This window comes from Coenobita brevimanus, chromosome 4 (assembly GCF_032717465.1).
Source record: "Coenobita brevimanus isolate Jiangsu-jjx chromosome 4, ASM3271746v2, whole genome shotgun sequence".
NCBI lineage: Eukaryota > Metazoa > Arthropoda > Malacostraca > Decapoda > Coenobitidae > Coenobita > Coenobita brevimanus.
Window position 1 is genome coordinate 35855746 of NC_136957.1, and position 25838 is coordinate 35881583.

Here is a 25838-nt window from a genome sequence, read left to right on the forward strand (position 1 = left end):
ACTCCTTTTACCTTAACTTGGCCCAGATTTTATCCCTTTTGCAGCCTATTTCACATCACTAAGAGGCAGGATAACACAATACTATGGCTCTGCATCCTCTTCATGGCACTTCTTCATGACTAGCATCATAATCTAGTGTTAATCCATTCATACAGCTCAGCATTGAAGGCATTGAGAATATTAGGCCAAGTCAGAGTAAAAATGGTATAGCTGATGTAAGAGAAGGACTGAAAAACTACTAGTGTTCCTAAAGTAAATGGCCTTTGAAAATAGCAAGAATAAAAACACAAAATACAGTAGTAAATTAAATTGTTAAAGAAGCTGCATCAGTTGACATTTCCACCCCCCACCAGGCAAAGTGGGGGAAAAAAAAAAAAAAAAAAAAAAAAAAAAATCCTCTCCTGTGCTAAATTAAAGTCTCTAAAAGTAGCGAAAATAAAATAAAAACAAGAGTATCAAATTAAATACATAAAAATAAATAAATAAAATACATAAGAATAAAATACAAAATAGATTACCGAGATGGAGGGATGAAGTGAAGAGGTACATGAGAGAGGGGGGTGTGAGCTGGGAGCAGGGCAGTGAAATGGCGGGGGACAGGGCGACATGGAGGCAATTTGTTGGTGGCCACCCATTATGCGATTAAGGCGTCTGGCAATAGACAGATAGAGAGATAGATTAACGAATTAAATAGGTAAAGAAGACGCAAGAGTTGACCTTTCCGTCCGCCCCCCCAGGTGACGTGGGAGAAGGGTGGGCCTGGCTTGGTCTTCTACACAGATGCACAGTTCTGGCGGGATCAGCAGGGCGACTTTGACGAGCAGACTGCCGATGAGTGGGATGTGGATATGTCTGTGTACTATGAAGAAGGTGGGTGCCGAGTTCATTTTCTATCTGTTTGGCTGTCTGTATCTGTCTAACTATCTATCTCATTTTCCATCTATTTGTCTGTCTGTATCTATATGTCTATCTATGTCCATCTGTCTGTTTCAAAATCTATACATCTCTGTCTGTCTCTCCATCTATCTAGCTATCTATTTGTCCATTTGTCTGTTAGTCTCAATATCTATCTGTCTGTCTGTCTGCCCATATGTCTCACTATCTATCTGTCCATCCATCTGGCTGTATTTATCTATCTATATCTGTCTGCCATGTACCGAACTATCTATCTTTATCCAGACGCCTTAAACCTGTAAGGGGTGGCCACAAGTAAATCACCTCCATGTCACCCTGTTCTACTCCATCAGGCTGCTCTCCCCAGCCCACACACCCCTAGTCTTGTATACCTCACCACCTTATCTCTCCATTTCATCTTTGAGTCCAGTAACACATATTATTTTGTCTTTCCTATTTCCATACAATTATATTCAGCTTGGGAGAGACTCTTTGAACTACATAGGTTATAATTATAGACTTCATTAACCCCTACACTACAGGATACTTGGATTCTTTTTATGTATTTTATTTAGCTCTCCTTTTTAATGTGACAGCGTTCGGATTGACTCTATCGGATACGTTTATGTGAAGCTACAGAATGTGGTGAATGTTTTTGGCACATGAGATAGAGCCAGGATTCCAATATGTTTATGTGAAGCTACAGAATGTGGTGAAAGTTTTTGGCATATCAGACAGTGCCAGAATTCCAGGGGCAAGATGAGTGAGTGGAAGCGTGGCCCATTGGATTGGGCAAACTTAGGCTGTCTGGACTCTGCCCTAGGGTGGGAAAGGAGATCCGGATGATGATGATGGTGATGATGATGATGATGATGATGATGATGATGAGGAGGAGGAGGAGGAGGAGGAGAAGGAGAAAGATAACAGTGATTGATGATAATGACTGATATTGATGATAGGATGATGATGGTGATACTTCAGCTAGTGCTGTACCCTGTATTGGGGGGGGGGGAAGCAAAAGAAACTATGCACTGACGATTTAAAATACACACAGACGGTCATCCAAACTCGATTGTTGCAGGTGCGGGTGACAAGGATGCCCGTGACAGTATCAACATGTTGCACAGTGACAAGCTGAGGGCCGGCAAACTCACCCAGTCGGCATTTAACACATCACATCGCACCGCCAAAGACAGAGGATCCCCCGCCAAGAAGCGCAGAGAGATGGGTATGTCTGGACCATTTCAAAGCAGAATTTTATGAATGGAGGATGCCTGTGATTCGGCGTGTGGACTACATTGTTTTTTATTTAATTTGTTTTTCCTTCCTCTGTTCATCTTCCATATAAAGAAAAAAGAAAGAAAAACAATTTGGGTCTGTATTCTTGTTGATTAAGGAAGCTCCCTAACACCTGTCCCCAAGAGATTTATTTTGCTTATTACACCTTACAATTTTCTTTGTTAATTTAAGTCATTCTGATATCACCATACACTACATAAATAACATACAGAATTATATTTACCATCCTGGAGTTGTGGCATAATAAAGACAATACTGTGGCACTTCATCCTTTTCACAGCACTGCTTCGTGAGTAGCACCATATTCCTGTGTCCATCTCTTGTTAAAACTCTGCATTCAGGATGGTGAGAGGACAATTTGAAAGCAAGTTAATCATCCAGTGTTCTGTTTAATACCAGATGATTTTGTTTAGCAGAAAGTGAATAGGGGGCTGAGTTTTAATACTGTCTATCTGTCTATCTACAGCACGATGCCCTAATCCTGCAGAGGGTGGCTGCAGACAAAACGCCTGCAAGTCGCTCTGTCACCCACCATTTGACTGCCCTTCCCCCAACTCACTCCCCCCTCCCTCATATACCTCTCAATTCTATCCCTCCACCTCACTCTCGGTTCCCCTCCTTCTCCCTCCCTCCACTTCAATCAGATACACCTTCTTAGTCAGTCTCATTCTCCCTTTCTCTTAATTCTCCTCTGGTAGGCACAACGCTGGTATTTTTGTATAGCTAAAGCCAGGTGATTGTATTTAGGTGTGAGTCATGGGAGCCAGACATACTTAAAACGGACAGAGCAGTTTTACCATAATTATTTCACCTCACTTTGCCTGAATTTTTGCCCATTTACAGATTATTTTATGTAGCTCATTGGCAGAGAGAGAAAATGCTATGGCTATCCATTATTTCTGTCGCACTTCTTTGTGACTAGCACCATATTCTAGTGTTCACCTTTTGCTGCAGCTCAGCCTTCCAGATGGAGAGATGGCAGTTTTAGGTCAAATTAAAATGAAATATAGTTGTTTATAATCACAAATTTTAGGCCAAGATAAAATGAAGACAGTATACCGGAAGTTGTTTATCAGGACAATTTTAGGCCAAGTTCAAGTGAAAAGGGTATAGTTGCTTAAAATCCTGTTGTCCCTTCCCTCCCAGGTCCCACAAAGCCTCCAGAAATTGGGAAGTTTGAGGAGCACACCCGTGGGTTTGGCCGGCGTATGATGGAGGCACAGGGGTGGCGGGACGGGCAGGGGCTGGGCAGGAGCGTGGCGGGGATACCATACGCCCTTGAGAATGACGGCCAACACCCACGTGACAAGAAGGGATTTGGGTGAGTTGGCAGGATGAACTGATAGAATGGTGGTGAAGTGGAAGGGCTTCATGTAGTAATACCAAAGTAACTGTGGTATGTGGATGCCCAGTTATACAAATGTCCCTCAGTCCCCTTCCTGTACCCCAAAAGGAGGATGGTGAGCTGCAGGAGAGGGGCAACTTCAGTCTGCAGTCCATTAGGTTCATGTTGCAGATGAACCTGGGGCTACAACTCCTATTAGTACTACTCCCTCATTTGCTTGAGCCAGGCTGAGATCACTAACCCCCTTCATCTCGGTTGCAGCTGAGTGTAGTCAGATTGGAAGGTTTATTTAACTAGTAACCAAGGACTTGCATTCTTATCTCTTGGCTAAAGCATTTAAATTTCTTGCTGTCATAACTTGGTATTTGAAATGAGAGTGACCCAATTTTGTCAGGTGAACAGACTAAATATTGTATACAGGTAGTTTGAGGGTCACGATACAATGTCACACTCCCCCCCCCTTTAATCTACACTGCGATATGTCAAGTGGTTTATAATAGCCATCCATCTACTACTGTAATTATAACACTAGCCTTGCACTGTCTCATGTAAATCCTGTCAACAGATACCATGGTGAGAAGCTGCAAGGCTGGGGTGTGACGAGCGCACAAAAACGGAATAAACGTCAACAACAACAACAGCGCGGCCCCAGACTTATTTCCACCGTGTTTGACCGGCCAGACCCGCCCCCTCCACCCCTACGCACTGGTGAGCCAACGACACTCTCACACCGACACACACCAGTCCTCTTCACAAAGTCAGCTGACAATTCTTCACCCCAGTAATGATGGAGGGCAGGTGTGAGTGGTGCTATATTTAGTCCTTGGACTGTGAATACCTACTCAGTATTCCTTTTAGGTAACATCATAGACCTTTATTATACCCATGAAAAACCTAGGGGACTACAAATTGAACATTGAGGGTAGGGTTGCAAGGGAGGGGGGGGAGGACGAGGTCATAGTGCGACCTCGGTGATAAGGGACTGAATAGGGAGGCTGTAAGAGATTGAGCAGCTTGGGGAGCTACTATTAGATGACCAAGGCTGACGCATGCAAACATGTTAGAGCCTTTGTAAACAATAACATTTTGGCTCAGGAAAGAACCTGATACCGGTACATTATTGTATTCAACTAATGACAGAATAATTTATTCACCATACAGAAACTTACCCTCACCAAAAGGATAAGATTTAATAAACGTGTGATTGTAGTGAACAGTTGCTTTTAGTTAGTCCTTAGCTGGCGAATGACTGTTATGTCATATCTTTTCTATAGACCAGATACTAAATATTGTTTGTTTTCTCAGTTTTAATCAGGCTTATCCAGTAATAAGTTTCTTCAGCTTCATTATCATCATCATCATCATCCAGACCTCCTTTCCCACCCAGGGGCAGAGTGAGGAGTAGATAACTTGAAATATTTTCATCTCGAAGTAAGTCAGCAAAATACACATTAGCCTATGTGCTGAATGCTTGCCATTCATTACTCGTATAAAGTATTATTACTCTTGAGAACGTTTTGTGTACACGTTGTTTGTATACTGTATATCATGGTTGTTTGTGTAATTTATATGTTTGTAATATAATGTACAGTGACTGATAAGACAATATTAAATTATTTTGCTAGCTAGTACTTTGGTTTGACTTGACATGTCATAAAGGTGCATATCAAGAGTGATTTTCAGTATGCCATACTCATGATGTCAGTTTCACTAACAAATTTTTGGCATCATCTAAGTCACAAAGCTACATGACTGATGCAAAGAATTGATATAAGTTTACATATTCACATTTGAGGGCAATACAGATGAATTACTGTGGTGTGATGTTTACCTACCTGAGGAGTGCAAGTGGAGTTACCAGGACAGGATGATGGACTATTTGTAGTGAATGGGTGAGTGAAAGCTTTATCTAAGCCATGTAGTTTGAAAAGTCTTACCAAAGCTGAGAGAAATTGCTTGGTATGTAGAAGATGTTGTTGTTCTTGATCAACCCCAGTCTGTCTGGCTGAGCAGACCCGTCAACCAAGGCAAGTAACCTACCCTGCAGGGCAGTCTTATGCAGAGACCCAATGTTCCCTTGCAGTGGACGGTGCTTCATCACAGTGAGTTGTGAGGAGTGGTGTGGAGGATTGGTTCCTGAATGAACACTGCATTTATGTTTCCACCCATTTAACTGGGGCGCCATAGCAGGCTCCACTTTGCCCTGTTATCTTGATATTTGGTTACCTTCCTGCACTGTTAATGGTTTCCTGGGCTACAGGAATCTATTAGGAATGTCACTCAGTGTAGAGACACCTGAAGTGGAAAAAGGAGTAATAAAAAGTGACATGAAGGATGAAGGAAGGGCAGACAAGAAAAGAATGAGAAAAATGATGGAAGAAGTAGGCAGCACTATATCAGAGTGAGTGGATGATGGTTGGCGCCACCTACAACCAGTGGCTAGAGTAAAACCCTGATACAATACATCCTGGCTATCCTTGACCCTTTCAGTATGATGACATTCCATTCCTTTACTGAAAGATGTTGGTAAGAATGAAGGAGTATGACATTCTATAATTAATCTGTTTTCACCTCACAAAACTGGGTCACCCACAACTTGAAAACAACGTCGTAGGTGCATGAAATCTGATAAACCTTGGGTATGAGATATGAAAGTCTCCCTGGTTACCAGTAAAACCAACTCTACAATCTGACTACCTTTGGCCATCAGCTGAGGTGAACGAGGTTAGGTATCTTTGTATGGTTACAAAAAGAATGCTACAGTACCCCTTTCAGATATATGTTAGTAAGAAATGGAGAATAAGACACCTTGCTTTAGTATACTTTACAGAAATGTTAGTATTACTAGTTGTAGTAGTTAGTAGTAATTGTAGTAGTAATTAGCAGCAGTTGTAGCCCCAGGTTCATCTGAAATATGAACCCAGTGGACTGTGGGCTGAAACTGCCCTTCTTCTACAGTCCACCATCCTCATTTTGGGGAACAAGGAGTGTGTTGCGGGGCACATATATAGCCAGCCATTTGAGCCGCCTGGCTGTATCAATGCCACCACATGAAGGCATCCCTCTCTCCAGCACCCCATCATTAACAAAGGAGGGGGGGAAATAATACACTTATCCTGAGAGGTGATGTTTTACTCGTACAAAGTTACACATCACGCTACAATCCTAACAACTTCGCTCTCTTGCAACTGAAACTACTCGCACGGAACTTCCTGCATGAAGCGGTTGAAACTCAGGGCCCTGAAAACTATGGTACTTCCTTAGGGTTATTAGCTAAGGGCTGGGGGAGGCAGGGATATGGCTGGGGGAGGGGGAAGGGGGGGAATAGGAGGATGGAGTGGGGGTATGATAGAGGAAGGGATGGAGAAGAAATAGGGAAGGAGTTGTAAAGGTAGAGAGAAATACAAAGGGGGAAGGGAACAGGAAGATGGGGTGGGGGGGTATGATGAAAGAAGGGGGGGGGGGGAAACAGTGGCAAAGTACAAGGGTAGAGTGGGAAGGGAGAGCGGAAGAAGGGAGGGGGAACTGAGAATGGAGTGGGGGCATGATGAAAGGAGGGAGGGGGAACTGAGGATGGAGTGGGGGCATGATGAAAGGAGGGGGGAGGGGAAGAAGGGAAGGGGAACCGAGGATGGAGTGGGGGCATGATGAGGAGGGGGGAGGGAAAACAATGAGGTCATAGAAGGGCACAGTGGAAAGGGATATGGTAATGGGGGGGGGAAGGAGCATTTACAGAAGGGGAAGGAGGGAGGGGGGAAAGTAGAAGGATGGAGTGGGGTGTTTGATGACGGAAGGGATGAGGGAAAATACTGATGCAGTAAAAAGGTAGACAGTGAAGTAAGAGAGATAGTAAGAGGGGGAATAAGGGTGTAAGTAAAGAGTGACAGGAAAGGAATATGGAGCAACGAGTAATGTATAAAAGATGAAGAGATGGAAAAGAGACATACAAAGGAAGGATGCAGGGAGTATGGAGAGAGAGAGAGAGAGGAAGGAAAGGAGAGAGGGAGGAAAGAGCAGTTGGTACAACATAAAGGATGGGATAAGAAAAGGAAAGAAGTGATGGTAACGAAGGTAAGAAGAGACAAGGGCAGAGTGAGAGTTAAGATGATGATAGAGAAGTGGAGGAATAAATTGGTAAGAAGTAAAATGAAAAGTGAGGAGGAAGGAGAGGTACAGGAGATGGGGGAGAAGAGTTTGGAGGGAAAGGAGGGGCAATGGGAGGAATAGGGGTAAGATATGCGTAGACAGGTGTGGAGGGGAGGGTGGATGTGGATAGGACAGGAAGTGTGTGGGTAGGAAAGGAGTGAGGAAGGGTAGGGATGAGGGAATGGGAGAGAGAGGAGGAGAATAAAGGTAGGGACAATGGTATAGGATTATGAGGGTAAAGGCAGGAAAGGGAATGGGTAAGGGAAAGCAAACTGCAGATTGGGAGAGAGAGGAAGGGTAGGGCAGAAGTGAGGGGAGGGGGAGTGTATGGATGGGCACAAAAATGGAGGGGTGATGAAGATGGAAATATAGTCAAAATGGAAGGAAGCAATGTTACTCAAATGTTTCTCTACTGTGAGGGTAAGTGTAGAGGAGGGAAGGGGCTGATGGTATGGTAGGGTGGGTGAAGGGAGGGTATGAGGACAACAGGAGGAGGGGGAAAGGTAAGAAAGCATAGGAAGGATGCACGGGATAGTGAAGGGAAGAACAGGGAGGGTGATGAGGGAAGGAAAGGGTAGAGAGTGGAGTAAAGGATGGTACAGCACGGGTAGGGAATGGATAGGAAGGCATGGGTATGGAAAAGGTAGACAGGCATGGGTAAGGAAAGGGTAGATAGGCTTGGGTAGGGAAAGTGTAGACAGGCATAGGTATGGATAGGGTAGGAGGACATAGGTAGGGAAAGGGTAAGACATGGCTAAGGAAATGGTAGGAAGGCATGGGGTAGGGAAAGAGTTGAAGGGTATGGGTAGGGAAAGGGTAGGAGGACATGGGTAGGGAAACGGTAGGAGGACATGGCTAAGGAAAGGATAAGAAGGCATGGGGTAGGGAGAGTAGAAGGGTATGGGTAGGGAAAGGGTAGGAGGCCATAGGTAGGGAAAGGATGGGAGGACATGGGTAGGGATTGGATAGGAGGACATGGGTAGGGATTGGATAGGAGGACATGGATAGGGATTGGATAGGAGGACATGGGTAGGGAATGGATAACAAGACAAGGGTAAAGGAAACAGGGAAAAGTTCAGTACAAGAGGGGACGTATGAGCAATATGGAGGGTTATATAAGGGTACGGAGCTTCAAGGGTGTGGGACGTGGAGGGGCAGACTGCAGAAGAAACTCACTAGGCAGGCCAGCAATACAACTGGTGCTCTGTTAATGCTATATACAACATACCATTACATACCTACAGTTTGCATATGGGGTGAGGCCCAACTTTAGCGCTCTAGCGTTTCTAGGGATCCCCAGGCAGGAACGTATCTTGCTGGACATTGGGGTCGGGTAGGAACTGTAGGCTGAGTTAGGGGTTTTGGCTTGGATTTGATGGGACTACAGTATTATGTTAGCAGATTTGATAAGTATTCTGTGGATATGTGATGGAGATGCAGTTAGTAAGAGGTGTGTTATGGGGTTGGGAGAGGAACAAAGACTGAGTTAGGGTCTTTGGTCTGGAATGGATGGGACAAGTAAGTTAATGGGAATTATTAGGATTTTGTGGATATGTGATGCAGTTATTAAATTTGTGATGTATATTATGGGATTTCGTTAGGAAATGGTAGAACTTGATGAAGGTGATGGGTTAGATCTGGTTAGTGAATATGTTACGAAATTTGGTTGGAAACTATTGGGATGAATATAAGGTTAGATCTGGTTATCAAATATGTGTGTCTGGGGGTTTGGTTGGGTAATGCTGGGATGAGAAGATGACAAGTTTGGTTAGCAGGCAGAAGCATGGTGTTGGAGACTTATAGACTGTAGTGTAAGTTTTGCATATGGTTAAGAACTGTTGGGATTACAAAGTCAGTTGTTTGGTTGCTAAATTACAGTTAGGTCTGGGTAGTAAAATTAGCAGGGGAGGCTGGGAAATATGTTCAGGAATTTTCAGGACTGTGGAGGACATTGATAAGTTAGAAGGGTTCACAGGGAGCATGAAGGTAGGTTTGGTTTAGTATTGTTATCCAGTCATATGCATTAAAGGTGGGATGTGTTTTGTGTGAAGAGGCAAGGAGAAGGATAGACTAGTGTGGGTTATTTTTTGGATGGCTTGCTAGGTATACTGATCACATTATTCAGGCAGATATATGAGGAAAATTGACTAATGTGGACAGTATGACATAGTGACACACTGTGATAAACAAAGGATATGCTGTACTAGTTTGGATAGTTCATTTTTTTTCTGATAGTCTGTGTGATATAACAAAGTATATTGTGTATGAATATGGATAGTTTCTTGTATTTTGATATTCTGTGTCCTATGATAGAAGGATATATCAGGATAGTTTGGTTATTTCTGATGGTTTCTGTGATATAACAAAGCATATAACAGTCACCAGGATATACCAAGGAGGATATACCATACTAATCTGGATAATCTACCAGGGTTTTCAATGTCCAGGAAGATACGAGCCTCTGCCGTGGATCTGTTAACTCTACGTGTGTCGGTCAGCGGAATGAATGCTTTCCTCGCCGTCTTAACAAATGATAAGGCGCTGAGCGAGGCAGTGTACTAGGTGCCATCCTGCACACTGTTCGGGATTTGCTGATGTTTTCCATGATTATTATGACAGGGAGGGGGGAAAAGAATATATAAGAGGAAAGAAAATAGAAAAAAATGATTATAATATACTGTACTTACATTTTTTAAACAATTATGTAGCTGAGGAATAAATAATAAAAATAATAATAATGATAATAATAATACAGTACTACTATTACTACTACAACTAATATACTAACTACTGCTTCTACTACTATTACTACTACTACTACTACTACTACTAATAATAATAATAATACAGTAATAACAATAAAAATAATAACAATTAATAGTCACGATAACAAAACCAAAGAACCCTCTCATGGTAAATAAAGGAGAAAAAAAAAAAAAATGATGAGGAAAGACAATGCCATGGATCCAAAACACTATTTACAAAACACTGCCATCAAGAGGTTACAAAGGATAAATACTGTACTGGGTAATATTTATGACAGGAAAGCCCCAGGACTCTCCAATGGCTGCTACAGGGAGAAAAGGAAAAGCTAGTAGGGGGGAAAAAAATGAAGAAAAACACAAGACATTAAAACAGGGAGGAAATAAACAGTTCATAGGCAAAATGCACAAAGAAATAAAAGCACTGGAATAGGGAAGAAAAAGAAATAATCTGTGGGTAAAAAAACACCAAAACAGGGGAAAAAGAAACAGTTAGTAGGAAGAAAGCGCCAGCAAACACATCAGAACAGGATAAACTGAAAAGGAAAAACAGGAGATGGAACGGAAGCACTAAAACAGGAAAAAAAAATGAATATCAGTAAACAGAAAGCACCAAGAAAGGAATAACAAGCAAAAGAGAAATATCAGTCAATTCTAAACACCAGGAAAAGAAAAAAAAAAAATAACAAAACAGGGAAAATGTAAAAATAAGAGAAAATCAAGCAAGACAACAGGAAAAAAAAAGGGGAGGTTAGTAAGAAGAAAGCACCAAAAAATGAATGAATGAATGAATAAATAAATAAAAATAAAATAAATAAAAATAAATAAATAAATAAATGCAACAACAGAAGAAAATAATAGAGGAATGTAATGAGCAGAAAGCACCAAAAAATAACTAAATAAATAAATAAAATAAATAAAACACCCGCTTTTATCGGACACGAAGGCGCTTGGTACACTGCCCTAACAGACGCCCTGTAAGTCCTACTGGGAAGAAGAGGTCATCGTGTTTTTTTAGTTTTTTGATTGACACAGAAAAAGCAGCACAACACCTTTGGAGACGTGTCGGTGTGGCGTTAGGAGGCTCCCTGACACATCTTCCTCAGTGTCATACTCAATACTTGGGTATTTCTTAACAACGCTTCCTTAGCTATTTATTATGCTTATGACACTTTGATTTACTTTTTTCTTAATGTTATTATGTATGTCTCTGATATACTCCATCGTCGCTATTTATTATGCATATTACACTTTAATTTTCTTTATTCATCTTTATTATATATTTCAAGTATACTCTTCCTTTGCTATAATGTGTAATACAGCTTGGTTTTCTTTTTTTATGTTATTTATATATTTCTAGTATTGACAAATTGCCGCAGTAATATACAAGAGGATAAAAAGATATAACAGCCAAATATAAAATCACTATGAAAGAGGCATTAAGGAAACTCCAAAGAAACTAGAAATGCAGTAAGATCCTCAATGACATCTTTTTCTTTTTCTTTCTTTTTCCCACCTAAGGATGAAGTAAAGTCACACTGTTTTATGGACTCTACCTCACCTCATCATTAAGTGGGAAGAAGACAGAATGATATATTCTTGTTTATTCAGTTCTTCTTCCTTGGTGATTTATTTCCATATTACAGTATACAGTACTTTTATTATATTTTGTATGTTATTTTTATCACCACATTGATATGGTCTGCACGAATAGCAGACAAGATATATTAATGTTTTTTTCCTTTTTTTTTTTTAATATACTGTAAAGGCTCCAACATAAAAGGATATACAGTGGTAGTGAGACGTTTTGGGGAGCCTCACAGTATTATTTTCTTGCATGTGATTGTTTTGAAATTGACACAGTAAACAACACATGAGAATAAAAACGTGTCATGTTTGTCTCTCTATTATATGTTATTGTATTATCTCACTCCTGATTCTTTGTATACATAACAAACAGGAAAATCTTTACGAGTATGCCGATGTACGAGGAAGCCTCCTTAACCCACACATACATCCCCTAGACTGGCTTAGGCTACACCAGTACAGGTTATTTTCACCAGGAAGAGATGCTACGTAGCCTACCTGATAAATCTGTGCAGTGGGAGTATGATTATCCTACCACACACCTTGTTTATCCAAAATTTATCTGTCATTGGGGATCTGTTTATCGTGTTTTATTCAGCATCTGTTTATTATGTTCTGGAGTGTACAAAAGATCCTTTATTTAACATACCTATATAGACTGGATATCAAATTTAATGGACACTACAAAGCCACCGGACTTCTGTCGACCATAATGAACGTTGTCCGTTGAATGGGGCACAGTGGGTTGCAATACATGAGTTTCAGGAAGAAGTGCTATAACAAGAATTTTAAAATAACTGCAAAAGGGCAAAATTATAAGCCAAGTTAGTGTCATATGGGAATAGTGTTTATTTTTAGTACTAATATATGATACTGTACTCATTTATTTTCAAACATGTACTTGAAATCTCAGCTGAAGGGGGGACCATCAGATATAATGGATTACTGGATTTTTCTGCTCAGGCTTCCCCACAATTAGTCTGTTTATCCAAAATACGTTTCCTGTGTTTATCAGAAATGTACTTTGCTTTATCCAGAATCTATTTTTTTGGTGTGTTAATCCGGAATATACTGTGTTTATCCAGAACCTAATTTGTATGTTTACATCTGGAGTTAGTTGTATACCTTTAGTTTTTATCTGGAATTTTTTATCATTTTTTTTAAAGCTGAAGTTAATATGGAAGCTTCATAAACACAGCACTAAATATGTCTAAAATCTTCTCTGTTTAACACTAGTTCTAGCAGTTATCTGGAGGTACGTATTTTGATATGGCAAGATGGTGGTGTCTAAGAGCAAGTTGAGTGACATTTCTGAATTTGGATTTGGCATCTTGGTGTGTATAATAATTCTCTTAATTTATTTGGCACTAGTTCAAGCAATTCTCTGGAGGTATTTTGATATGGCACGATTCTGGTGTCTAAGAGCAAGTTAAGTGACATTCCTGAATTTGGATCTGGCATCTCAGTGTGCAAGGATAATGGCAACTCTCATGGTATTTTTACGTGGCAACATTTTAGTACTTAAGGGCACGTTTAGTAATGTTCCTGAATTTGGACTTGGCATCTTGGTGTGTATGGATAATCGCACCTCTCACCGCACATCTCTAGACCTGACAGTGAAAGAAATAGCAGCTCTTTTCTTTAAATAACAAACGTCACAGGAACATACAACAGCCTCCAAACGCCTGCCCCCACCTTATTTAAAAATCCCAAAATCACAAACTGGGGGCAGGCAGTTTGGAGGGGACCTAGGATGATGAATAAAATCTTTTAACTTGGAATAAAATTTGTAACTTCCAACAATTTCTATAACATGAGCAGCAACCCCACATCACCCTCTTCCTGGAGTAGGGACCTGAGGCTAGGCTAGTGAAACCCAGTCCATTTAACCCCTTCAGTTCAAAGACGCCTTCTGTTTTAATTGTCCATTTACCCCTTCAGCCCAAAGACGTCTTCTGGTTTTTGTTCTTGGCTTGTATTCTCATCGGGTAAGGAGGTTCCCTAGCGCCTCTTCCTTAGCTATTTATTTTCCAGACTATGCATTAATATCCTCATTTTTTTAAACTGCTTCTTATCTTTTTTCTATACTACTCATTACTATTCCCCCTTTTTACTTTTTCTTTAATTTTTATTTTACATATTTATTTTTTGCTTCCTGTATCTTTTGTCCATACTACACATTAATACTGTATCCTCTTTTTTTCTAATATATTTTTTCCACAGTAGGCATTAATATCCTCTCTCTTTGCCTCTTATATATTTTTTTAATGTCGACACAGATTGCAAGAAAAGCACACATATATCTAGTAACAGAGCAGAATCAGGAATAAACCAGTAAGGAAGAGGTGTTGCCTAACTGCACAAGACTATTGCCCATTGGTGCCTTGAGATGATAATAATAATAATAATAATAATAATAATCTATCTATCTATCTATTGCCAGACACCTTAATCCTGTAAGGGGTGGCCACAAACAAATCGCCTCCATGTCGCCCTGTCACCTGCCATTCCATTGCCCCGCTCCCAGCTCACATCCCCCTCTTTCATATCTCTCTCCACTCCATCACTCCATCTCATCCTTGGCCTCCCCCTCCTGGTCTAATAATAATAACAATAAATAAACTGTCTGGCTGAAGGGGTCAAATGTACTGGGCTATACTGGTGTAGTCTCAGGTCTGTCCGCCTCACAGTGGGTGATGTGGGAACGGCTTTGACTGTTATGAGCGACATGATGAGCAGGCACCACAACGACTCACTACACAACTACTGTCCCGTGGCTTGGGGGTGCCTGATTCGAGTTTAACCCCCTCAGTACGATGGCGCCTTTTGGGAAACCTTCGGAAAACTTAATTCAGCTCCATCAAGGCCTCTCACACTGGAGGGGTTAGGTATGATGCTCTTGACTGCTACGAACATGATAACTACTCTACAGTGACCCCTTCCATCAGCATCCAGGTATCCACACAATGGACAGCGATGCAGTGCTCTGAAAAACTACACTCCAATCCGACTTTCATTTTCCCTCATAACGCTATACAGTAGTATTCCTTTATTCTGATTTATATCCCCGAGAAATCATTATCAGGGTGTGTTTGGTGTTACATCCCTTCAGTATCTATCTATCACCATATGCCTTAATTCCATCAAGAGTGGCCACAAACAAATCACCTCCATGTCACCCTGTCCTCTGCCATTTGACTGCCCTCCTTACAACTCACATCCCCCTCTCTCATATATCTCTTCACTCCATCCCTCCATTTCATCCTTAGTCTTCCCCACCAACTCACTCACATACACTCTTCTACTCAGTCTCTCCTCTCCACCCTCTCCACATGGCCTAACAGGCTCTCTATTCTTCCATCTCATTCTTGGTCTCCCCCTCCATCTCATTAACAAACACACTTCCAGGCAGTCTCTCCTCTCCATCCCTCCATCTCATTCTTGGTCCTCCCTTCCACCTCACTAACATACACACTTCCAGTCAGGCTCTCATTCACCATCCTCTCCACATGATCTAATGGAGACAGAATAAAGAGATAGTACTGTACATTCTTCTTCCGCTGCCTTGAGTTACCCGTGGACCCCAGTGCCAATGGGGGGGGTCACCGCTGTGGCATTTTTTCCTGTAATGTAGTATGAGGAAGCCAGTTTATTATGCTTGAATTGAGGCTATATTTTCAGTGATTACAGGGGCTCCACCAAACACCTTTTCCTTGCCAGTTTATTTCCATACATGGTGCATTAGTATTTTCTTGTTCATGCAAATTATATCAATCTTGAAATTATATAACCAACATACAAGAGAATATACATTAATATTTTCTTTTGTATGATGGGCAAATTATGTCAATGTTGGAATAATATAACCATCACACAAGATAAAATTAATATGTTGACTACATTAATATTTCCCTGTATATTTATGTGAATTATCTCAGTCTTGAAATAATACGAGCTACATACAAGAGAATATCAATGCCATGGAAAACAATCTGGGAGGGAAAGGCACCAGAGAACCTTGTAACCAGCACAAAAACACAAGCCTCAGTGAAATATAACATGTACGCGGAAACTAGGCGAAGTTAGTACAATACTCAGAGATACACAGCTACATGAGAGAAGCGGCACTATACTGTTAGCTAAGATTAATGGGACCGGCAAGCGAGCTAAATCAACGGGAAATGATGCACGATATACCGTATTTTTTGGCATATAAGACGCATTTTCTTTTTAGGCAAGTGAGAGGAACGGTGGGATTGAATCATAACAGGCATAGAGACCTTCACTGCATCTCTCCCTTACATTTTTTTTCCCTTGCATTTTTCACCTTAACATTTTCTAGTAGGCTATAGTTCTTTCACATCAACTTAGCCTAAATTTTCAACCTTTTCATTTTTTATTTCACAAAGCTCGGTTCTACATCTCTCCCTTACATTTTTTTTTTCCCTTGCATATTTCACCTTAACATTATCCTGTAGGCTATAGTTCTTTCACAACAACTTGGCCTAAATTTTTGACCTTTTTATTTCACTCCCACCGATGGGAAAAGACAATGCTATGGCTGCACATCCTTTCCATGGCACTTCTGCATGGCTGGCATCATATTCTAGTGTTAATCTATTGTTACAACCCAAGATTCAGGAAGAAGAGATGGCAATTTTAGGCCAAGTAAGTGTAAAAAGAGCATAGTTATATCTTCCTGACACAGTTTGCATCAAGGGCTAATAAGACGATTGTAAGGAGTAATGTGCAAAATAAATCGCAAAGGACAAGGCATTAAGAGGTCTCCAGTGCCAGTTAGAATTCGCCCCATAAAGTAATAGAAGTTGGCGGTTAGTGCTATGGCAGAGGTACACAGAGAGAACGTGAAACAAGACGCCTCATCCGTGCTGGCTTACGAGGCTTCCAGCACCTCCTCCTTAACAGTTTAATGCATGTGATGTGGCAATAATTCACGTGACTTATGCAACATGTTGATACTAAAAGAGACACTTCATAATTTATCGTGTGGGATTGTTGTAATTTGTGTTGATGTGAAAATGATACTGGTAATAGCCTTTCACATCTGACCTACGCAAATCTATGAATATTACAACCATTTCTAGTAATTTTCCTATGTGACTGATCCAATTTGAGTTGATATTAAAGACACCCTGTACTGTAAATAAGCTATCGCAGGACTGAAGGAGGTGCCGGAGGAAAAACAGAATCTCGTAAGCCAACAGGAACAGAGCGTATAGAGTGGTTAGTTATGAGGTACAGGGAGGACGGTGGCCTACGCGAGCTCGCCCCTAGGCTGCCAAGAGCCCACAGTCGGCTATGGTGATTGTCTTGGAGGGGCGGTAGACGTGTGCTGAGTCTCCCAGCTGCGTCATCCTGCCACCAATACAAAGGGCACGGTTAGTGACGGCTACAGAGATACATGTACCATCATTGGCTAGTTAGGATACAGTTACAGTAGATATACATGTACCATCATAGGCTAGTTAGGTTAGAATTACAGTAGATATACGTGTACCAACATAGGCTAGTTAGGATACAGTTACAGTAGATATACATGTACCATTGTTGGCTAGTTAGGTTAAAATTACAGTAGATATACATGTACCATCATTAGCTAATTAGGTTAGAATTACAGTAGATATACATGTACCATCATAGGCTAGTTAGGTTAGAATTACAGTAGATATACATGTACCATCGTTGGCTAGTTAGGTTAGAATCACAGTAAAGTGACAGCAAATACAGAGGTTACAGTTAATGGAAATCTATCACAGTTACATTAGATAGAAGAAATAAGTTGACAGCAAATACAATAGTTAATGAGACCTGTAGAAATACCATTACAGTTACATTAGAATACAGGAAGAATAAGCTGACAGCAATACAAAGGTGACAGGTTAAGAAATCTACAGAAACATTATAACCGTTAGTTTCCATTAGACTTAGAGAATTATTAAGGCAAAAATAACATGGAGGTGGCAGCTAACGAGAGTCATAAAAATACCTGTACATTTATATTAGGTTGACTAGAGAGAATAAATTGATAGTTAATGATACCTACAGAAATACCATAACAGAAACATTAACAGCAATACGTAGGTCATGGTTAGTAAGATCTGTTGAAAGGCCATCACAGTTACCAAAGATTTACTCATTTTTTAATTATTAATATTTATTATTTATTTATTTTCAAATTTATTATTTATTTATTATTTTTTCAAAGCTAAGAGCCCACAAACCATTTCTTTAAAAAAAAATTAAAAAAAAATAAAAAAAAGAGCCAATGTGAAGGCACTAATGTGATGGTATTACGAAAAGATTAGTCAATGAGATCAACAGAAAAACCTCAAAAGTTAGATAAGATTTACAATAGTAATAATAATAATAATAATAATTTGAGAGCAATAAAAAAGGTCACAGTTAAATAAATATCTATCTACAGCCAGACGCGTTAATCCTGTAAGGGGTGACCACAAACAAATCACCTCCTCATTGACCTGTTCCCTGCCATTTCACTGCCCTCCCCCCACCTCACCCCCCCCCTCAATAAAAGAGATCTATTGAGGCACCTGACTTACAGAAATTCGAAGGCCAAAATACACCTGCTGAGTCAGGATGTCTTTCATATCTTCCTCCTGCCATTTCCTGATCATTTATTTTAGTTCATGAGGTTCTTTGATCTGCAGAGGTTATATGTGGCCCTCATATACCCCTTCAAGACAAGACGCCCCTTCTAAGTTAAAGAAAATCAAGACAAGACGCCCCTCCTTAGTTAAAGAAAATCACCTGGTAACAAGAAGAAGAATTTTAAAAAGGTATACAACTACTACTACTACTACCACCACCAATACTAAAAACACAATTACTACTACTACTACTACTACCACCACCAATACTAAAAACACAATTACTACTACTACTACTACTACCACCACCATCACCACCAATACTAAAAACACAATTACTACTACTACTACTACATATGCAGAATAAATCGCTAAGGAACATGTGTAATGAAAATCTCCAAAGCTAAGCAGAAAGCAACCCTAACTTTACTCTGGAAAAGAGATAAAGAGATAGAGATAGAATTGGGAAAGAGATAAGAGATAGAGATAGAATTGGGAGAGAGAGAGAGAGACATAATTAAGGCAAAAGAATGTCTAAGATTATATAAACACTTTGCCACTTTGGTTTTGTCTGTTTCATTCCATTCCCCTCTTTTGAAACTCTCGAATCTTCATGGCCCCTCTTTTCCTCCCCCCCTCCTATTTTCTTCCTCCTCTCGCAGCTTCCTTCCTCCCTACCATTCATCTTCACTCCAGTCTTCCTTCCCTCCCATTTCTCCCTCATCACCTCATTCAGTTCCCTCTCTTCAAACCCCTGTCTCAGCTTCTTTCCTCCCTACCATTCATCTTCACTCCCGCCTCCCTTTCCTCTCCTTTCTCCCTCTCTCAGCTTCCTCCCTACCATTCACCTTCACTCCCGCCTCCCTTCCCTCTCCTTTCTCCCTCTCTCAGCTTCTTTCCTCCCTACCACTCATCTTCACTTCAGTCTTCCTTCCTCTGTCAGCTTCCTTCCTCCCTACCATTCATCTTCATTCTAGCCTTCCTTCTCTCTCCTTTCTCCCTCATCACCTCATTCAGTTCCCTCTCTTCATCTATCTATCTATCTACCTATTGCCAGACGCCTTAATCAAGTACGGGGTGGCCACAAACAAATTGCCTCCACGTCGCCCTGTCCCCCGCCATTTCACTGCCCTGCTCCCAACTCACACCCCCCTCTCTCGCATACCTCTCCACTCCATCCCTCCAGCTCATCCTCGGCCTCCTCCTCCCTCTCCCTATACATCGTTTTCATTTTCGTTTTTAAAGGCTCCAACATGCTTGCATGTGTCGGCCTTGGTCACCTAATGGCGGCTCTCCACGCTGCACGATCCATTGCAGCCTCCCTGTTCAGTCCCTTAACCCTAAGGTCACACTTAATGACCTCATCCCATGTCTTTCTCGGTCTACCCCTCATAACCCCACCCCCAATATTAACACTTCTCACCTTCCTCACCCAATTATCATCCCCCATCCTCTCCACATGTCCAAACCACCTCAATCTACCTCTCCTCATCACAACACCAATACACTCCAGTCCCATCCTACCTCTCAACTCTTCCATTGTAAACCCAGCCCCTCCAGGCCTTGGACGCAGGGACGCACTGCACATCCACCTAATCATTGTCATTTCTGTACGTCTGAGCCGGCGAATGTCTTCCTCCTTCACTGCCCAGGTCTCACTGCCATACAGCATTACACTCCTAGCACATGCTGCATACAAAGACCCCTTAGCACGTAGGGAGAGCCCTCTCAATGTCAGGAGAGGCAAGAGCTCCCTGAACTTCTTCCAACCACTTCTCACCCTAGCCACAGAGCTAGCTCCAGCCCCACCTCCAACACACAACATGTCTCCCAAATAACAAAACTCTTCCACACACTCAAGCGATTCACCAGCAAGTTCAATCCTTTCATGTCTGACAATCTCCACCTGCTCACCCCAGCACGCCGTACACATAAAATCAGCTTTATCTCGCAGTCTACCTCTGATACCACTACATCTCTTATGCACCCATTTATCACACACACCGCACAAGATGGAATTACTTCCCACGCCCTTGTGGCAAACTGCACATGGCCACTCTCCCTCGTCTCTGACAGTACCGCCACCAACCCTAGATATCATCACTTTTGTTTTATCTGCATTTACCCTTAAACCCTTTTGCCCCATACCATCTCTCCACTTCCTAAACCTTTCCTCCGCCTCCCTTTCATTCTCTGCAATCAACACCAAATCATCAGCATACAACAACTCCCACGGGAGTCCGTTTCTAAAGTCACGTGAAAGGGCTTCAAGTACCATGATAAACAACATGGGACTCAAGACGGACCCCTGATGCACACCAACATTCACGGAAAACTCATCACTCAAATCTCCATTCACTCTCACCTGGGTGTGAGCACCCACATACATGGCCATAACCACCCTAACCAGCCACTCCTCCAAGCCAAGCTTTCTCATTGCCCACTTCACCATCTCTCTAGGGACTCTGTCAAAGGCCTTTTCCAAATCAACAAAAACAAAATAAAGATCCCTTCTCCTACCAATATATTTTTCCTGAAGCTGTCGAACAATGAATATGGCATCAGTGGTCCCCCTACCTGGCATAAACCCAAACTGCATCTCATCAATATTCACTCTTTCTCTAATCATACCTTCTAAAACTCTCTCCATTACCTTCATTATCTGATCTAAAAGCTTTATACCTCTATAATTTCCTCTTTCCAGGGCATCACCCTTCCCTTTATTCACATTTACAATTACACTCTTCAGCCAATCATCTGGGACAACACACTCATAAATAATCCTATTTATCAGGTCAGTGACTAAACTCACCCCTATATCGCCTGAGGCCTTCAACATTTCGGCAGTCAACCCAGACACACCTGCTGCCTTCCCCACCCTCATCCTGCCTATTGCCTCACTCACAGCAGCAGTATCAATCAAAGGCCAAGGGCCAGACACTGGATCTGCTGGCTCCAAACCTTCCCTGTCCCAGTCAAACTCCTCATTCAACAACCGGTTATAATGCTCTCTCCATGCATCTTTAATATCCTCACTGTTCACCACTACCCTTCCTTCATCATTCTTCACACACTGCTCACCTATGATATCCTGATTATCCCTCTTCACCTGACCTGCCACCCTAAATATATTTTTCCCTTCCCCATGATTTAGGTTATCAAGTAATTGTCTCTGTGACTCAGACTTTGCCCTGTATACCTCTCTTCTAGCCCTACGCTTAGCAGCCAAATAAATCGGTCTGGTTAGAATTAAGACTCCAAATTTTGTAGAGTTGAAAAGTGATGGCACAAAGACATGAAAAAATAGAACACTTCTTTTCTGCATGATATGAATGTCTGTATGTATGAGTATCCGGAAGTGGGTGTGTTTTATATGTATGATGATGATGATGATGATGATGATGATAATGGTGGTGGTGGTGGTGGTGGTGGTGGTGGTGGTGGTGGTGGTGGTGATGATGATGATGATGATAAGGGTGGTGGTGGTGGTGGTGGTGGTGGTGGTGGTGGCAGTGGTGGTGATGATGATATGATGATGATGATGATAATGATAGTGGTGGTGGTGAAGATGATGATGATGATGATGATGATGATAATAATGATGGTGGTGGTGGTGGTTGCGGTGGTGGTGATGACGATGGTGACGATGATGATGATGATAAAGCTGCCACCGGAATATGTTTGTTGGGTTAGGAAGGCCCTCTCGTAGTGAAGAAGTATATGAAAACTCTATCTGGCCCCTCCTATTCATAAAGCCTATACTATGCTGCACTATATCATTTGGTGGATGGATAATTAAATGTGGAGAATGAGAAACTGAGTAGGAGAGTGTATGTGAGTGAGGGGAAGGGTGGGGGAGGGGAAGGCTGAGGATGAGAGGGAGGGATGGAGTGGAGAGGTATATGAGTGAAGGTGGTGCAAGTTGAAGGGAGGGTAGCCTGCTGGTGAGGACAGGGTGACATGAAGGCGCTTTGTTTATGACCATCCCTTTTAAGATTAGGGCATCTGGCTAAGAACAGACAGACAGAAGGACATGTAGATAGATAGACAGCCAGACAGATAGGGACAGAGAGACCAACAGAGACAGAAAGACAGAGTTAGAAAGATACAGACAAACAGAAATACACAGAAATTATTAAATGTGAAAAAGGCCTCACAATATGAAAATGAATAAGGCTATGAAGAGTTAATGGCTACAATTGAATAAGGCTATGAAGGGTAAATGGTTGCAATGAATAAGGCTATGAAGAGTAAACGGCTACAATTGAATAAGGTTATGTTAAAGGGCTGCAAATGAATAAGGGTATGAAGGGTAAATGGCTGCAAATGAATAAGGCTATGAAGAGTAAATGGCTATAAATGAATAAGGGTATGAAGGGTACAGAGTTGCAAATGAATAAGGTTATGAAGGGTGAAGGGCTGCAACTAAATAAGGCTATGAAGGGTAAAGGGCTGCAATGAATAAGGGTATGAAGGGTAAATGGCTGCAATGAATAACGCTATGAAGGGTAAAGAGTTGCAAATAAACAAGGCTATGAAGGGTAAATGGCTATAAATGAATAAGGCTATGAAGGGTAAAGGGCTGCAAATGAATAAGGTTATGTTAAAGGGCTGGAAATGAATAAGGCTATGAAGGGTAAACGGCTGCAATTGAATAAGGCTATGAAGGGTAAAGGGCTATAAATGAATAAGGCTATGAAGGGTAAAAGGTTGCAAATGAATAAGGCTATGAAGGGTGAGGGGCTGCACTCACTTGTCCACCAGATCGAGACCGTCTATAACGTAGGCAAAGACGTGTGTGTAGCTGTACTTCTTGACGTGGATAAAGAACTGGGAGCCCACCATCAGATTGCCCTGGTCATTGGTCGACATACACAGCATCTCAACCGCACCAGGACGCGGCTCGAGTTCTGTGGAAATTGAGGATATTAGTGGAGGAAAATGAGGATATACGGAAAATGAGGATAGTAGTGTCGGAAAATGAGGATAGTAGTGTCGGAAAATGAGGATAGTAGTGTCGGAAAATGAGGATAGTAGTGTCGGAAAATGAGGATATTAGTGGCTGAAAATGAGGATATTAGTGGCTGAAAATGAGGATATTAGTGGCTGAAAATGAGGATACTAGTGGAGGAAAATGAGGATACTAGTGGAGGAAAATGAGGATACTAGTGGAGGAAAATGAGGATACTAGTGGAGGAAAATGAGGATATTAATGGAGGAAAATGAGGATACTAGTGGAGGAAAATGAGGATACTAGTGGCGGAAAATGAGGATATTAGTGGCGGAAAATGAGGATATTAGTGGCTGAAAATGAGGATATTAGTGGCGGAAAATGAGGATACTAGTGGAGGAAAATGAGGATATTAGTGGCTGAAAATGAGGATATTAATGGAGGAAAATGAGGATACTAGGGGAGGAAAATGAGGATATTAGTGGCGGAAAATGAGGATAGTAGTGGCGGAAAATGAGGATAGTAGTGGCGGAAAATGAGGATAGTAGTGGCGGAAAATGAGGATACTAGTGGAGGAAAATGAGGATATTAGTGTCGGAAAATGAGGATAGTAGTGTCGGAAAATGAGGATAGTAGTGGCGGAAAATGAGGATAGTAGTGGCGGAAAATGAGGATAGTAGTGGCGGAAAATGAGGATATTAGTGGAGGAAAATGAGGATACTAGTGGAGGAAAATGAGGATATTAGTGGAGGAAAATGAGGATACTAGTGGAGGAAAATGAGGATACTAGTAGAGGAAAATGAGGATATTAGTGGAGGAAAATGAGGATATTAGTGGCTGAAAATGAGGATACTAGGGGACGAAAATGTGGATATTAGTGGCGGAAAATGAGGATATTAGTGGCGGAAAATGAGGATATTAGTAAATGATGATACAGTATTGGTAAATGAGGAAAATGCTGGAAGGTGTCAAGGAAAAAAACTTAGGATCTGCAGTGAGATTTGTTAAACATGTGGGAGTCTCACTCTGACCTTTCGACTGTGTTTACTTGTGGTTCAATGCTTCCTGCCTAATACATAACAGGAAATATTAGCACTGTTATTGTCACCATCATCATCATCATTATACTCCTCCTCATCATCATCACAATCACTATACTCCTCCTCCTCTTCCTCTTCCTCATCATCATCATCATTACAATCACTATACTCCTCCTCTTCTTCCTCCTCCTCCTCCTCATCATCATCATCACACCCACCCCTGAATCACATAATCTTTACGTTTCTGCCCGGAATCGTGCTAAGTCTGTTCTTCGCTCTACTAAAAATAATTTCATCCATACTAAATGCTCTCAACTCTCCAACTCGAATTCTTCCCGCTCCTTCTGGCACCTTGCCAAAAATCTTTCTAACAACTTTACCTCATCATCCTTCCCTCCTCTTTTCTACTCTGATGGTTCTGTAGCTATTTCTTCTACTGATAAAGCAGCTCTCTTCGCACAGACTTTCTCCTCCAATTCCACCTTAGACGATTCCGGTGCTGTTCCTCCATCACTTCCCCCCTCTGACTTCCTCATGGCTGACATTAAAATTTCTTCAGTTGATGTATTTTCTGCCATTACTGGCCTCAGTACTAACAAGGCATATGGGCCTGATGGGGTCCCTCCTGTTGTTCTCAAAAACTGTGCTTCTGTGCTTACACCCTGCCTAGGCAAACTATTTCGCCTTTGTCTGTCAACTTGTACCTTTCCTTCTTGCTGGAAGTTTGCTCTCATTCAGCCAGTCCCAAAGAAGGGTGACCACTCCCAACCCTCCAACTATCGTCCAATTGCTTTAACGTCCTGTATTTCAAAAGTTTTCGTGTCAATTCTTAATAAAAAATTTTAAGGCATCTTTCCTATCACAACCTTCTTTCCGATCGTCAGTATGGGTTCCGTCAGGGACGCTCCACTGGCGATCTTCTCACCTACCTTTCAGACTCCTGGTCATCCTCCTTTCGGGACTTTGGCGAAAGCTTTGCCATTGCACTTGACATCTCAAAGGCTTTCGATCGAGTCTGGCATAAATCTTTAATTTCCAAACTGCCCTCCTACGGTTTCTATCCTTCTATCTGTACCTTCATCGCTAGCTTCCTTTCTGGTCGTTCTATAGCTGCTGTCGTAGACGGCCATCGTTCTTCTCCTAGATCTATCAACAGTGGTGTTCCTCAGGGCTCTGTCCTATCAC

General features: G+C 41.6%; 2 protein-coding genes across 2 annotated transcripts in view; one reads left to right on the forward strand and one right to left on the reverse strand.

Annotated features, from left to right (window-relative positions):
- The window catches only part of LOC145396659 (G patch domain-containing protein 3-like), a 9328-nt gene extending 4171 nt beyond the window's left edge, over positions 1-5157 (forward strand). Inside the window, exons 5-8 of the mRNA XM_080269983.1 lie at positions 738-870; positions 1976-2122; positions 3340-3514; positions 4104-5157. Of these exons, the coding sequence (XP_080126109.1) occupies positions 738-870; positions 1976-2122; positions 3340-3514; positions 4104-4323 (675 nt within the window). The 3' untranslated portion in view covers positions 4324-5157. The remainder of the gene's footprint in view (positions 1-737; positions 871-1975; positions 2123-3339; positions 3515-4103) is intronic.
- Positions 5158-17197: 12040 nt separating this feature from the next.
- The window catches only part of LOC145396675 (uncharacterized), a 33849-nt gene continuing 25208 nt past the window's right edge, over positions 17198-25838 (reverse strand). Inside the window, exons 9-10 of the mRNA XM_080269984.1 lie at positions 23416-23572; positions 17198-17409 (exon numbers count right to left, since the gene is read on the reverse strand). Of these exons, the coding sequence (XP_080126110.1) occupies positions 17325-17409; positions 23416-23572 (242 nt within the window). The 3' untranslated portion in view covers positions 17198-17324. The remainder of the gene's footprint in view (positions 17410-23415; positions 23573-25838) is intronic.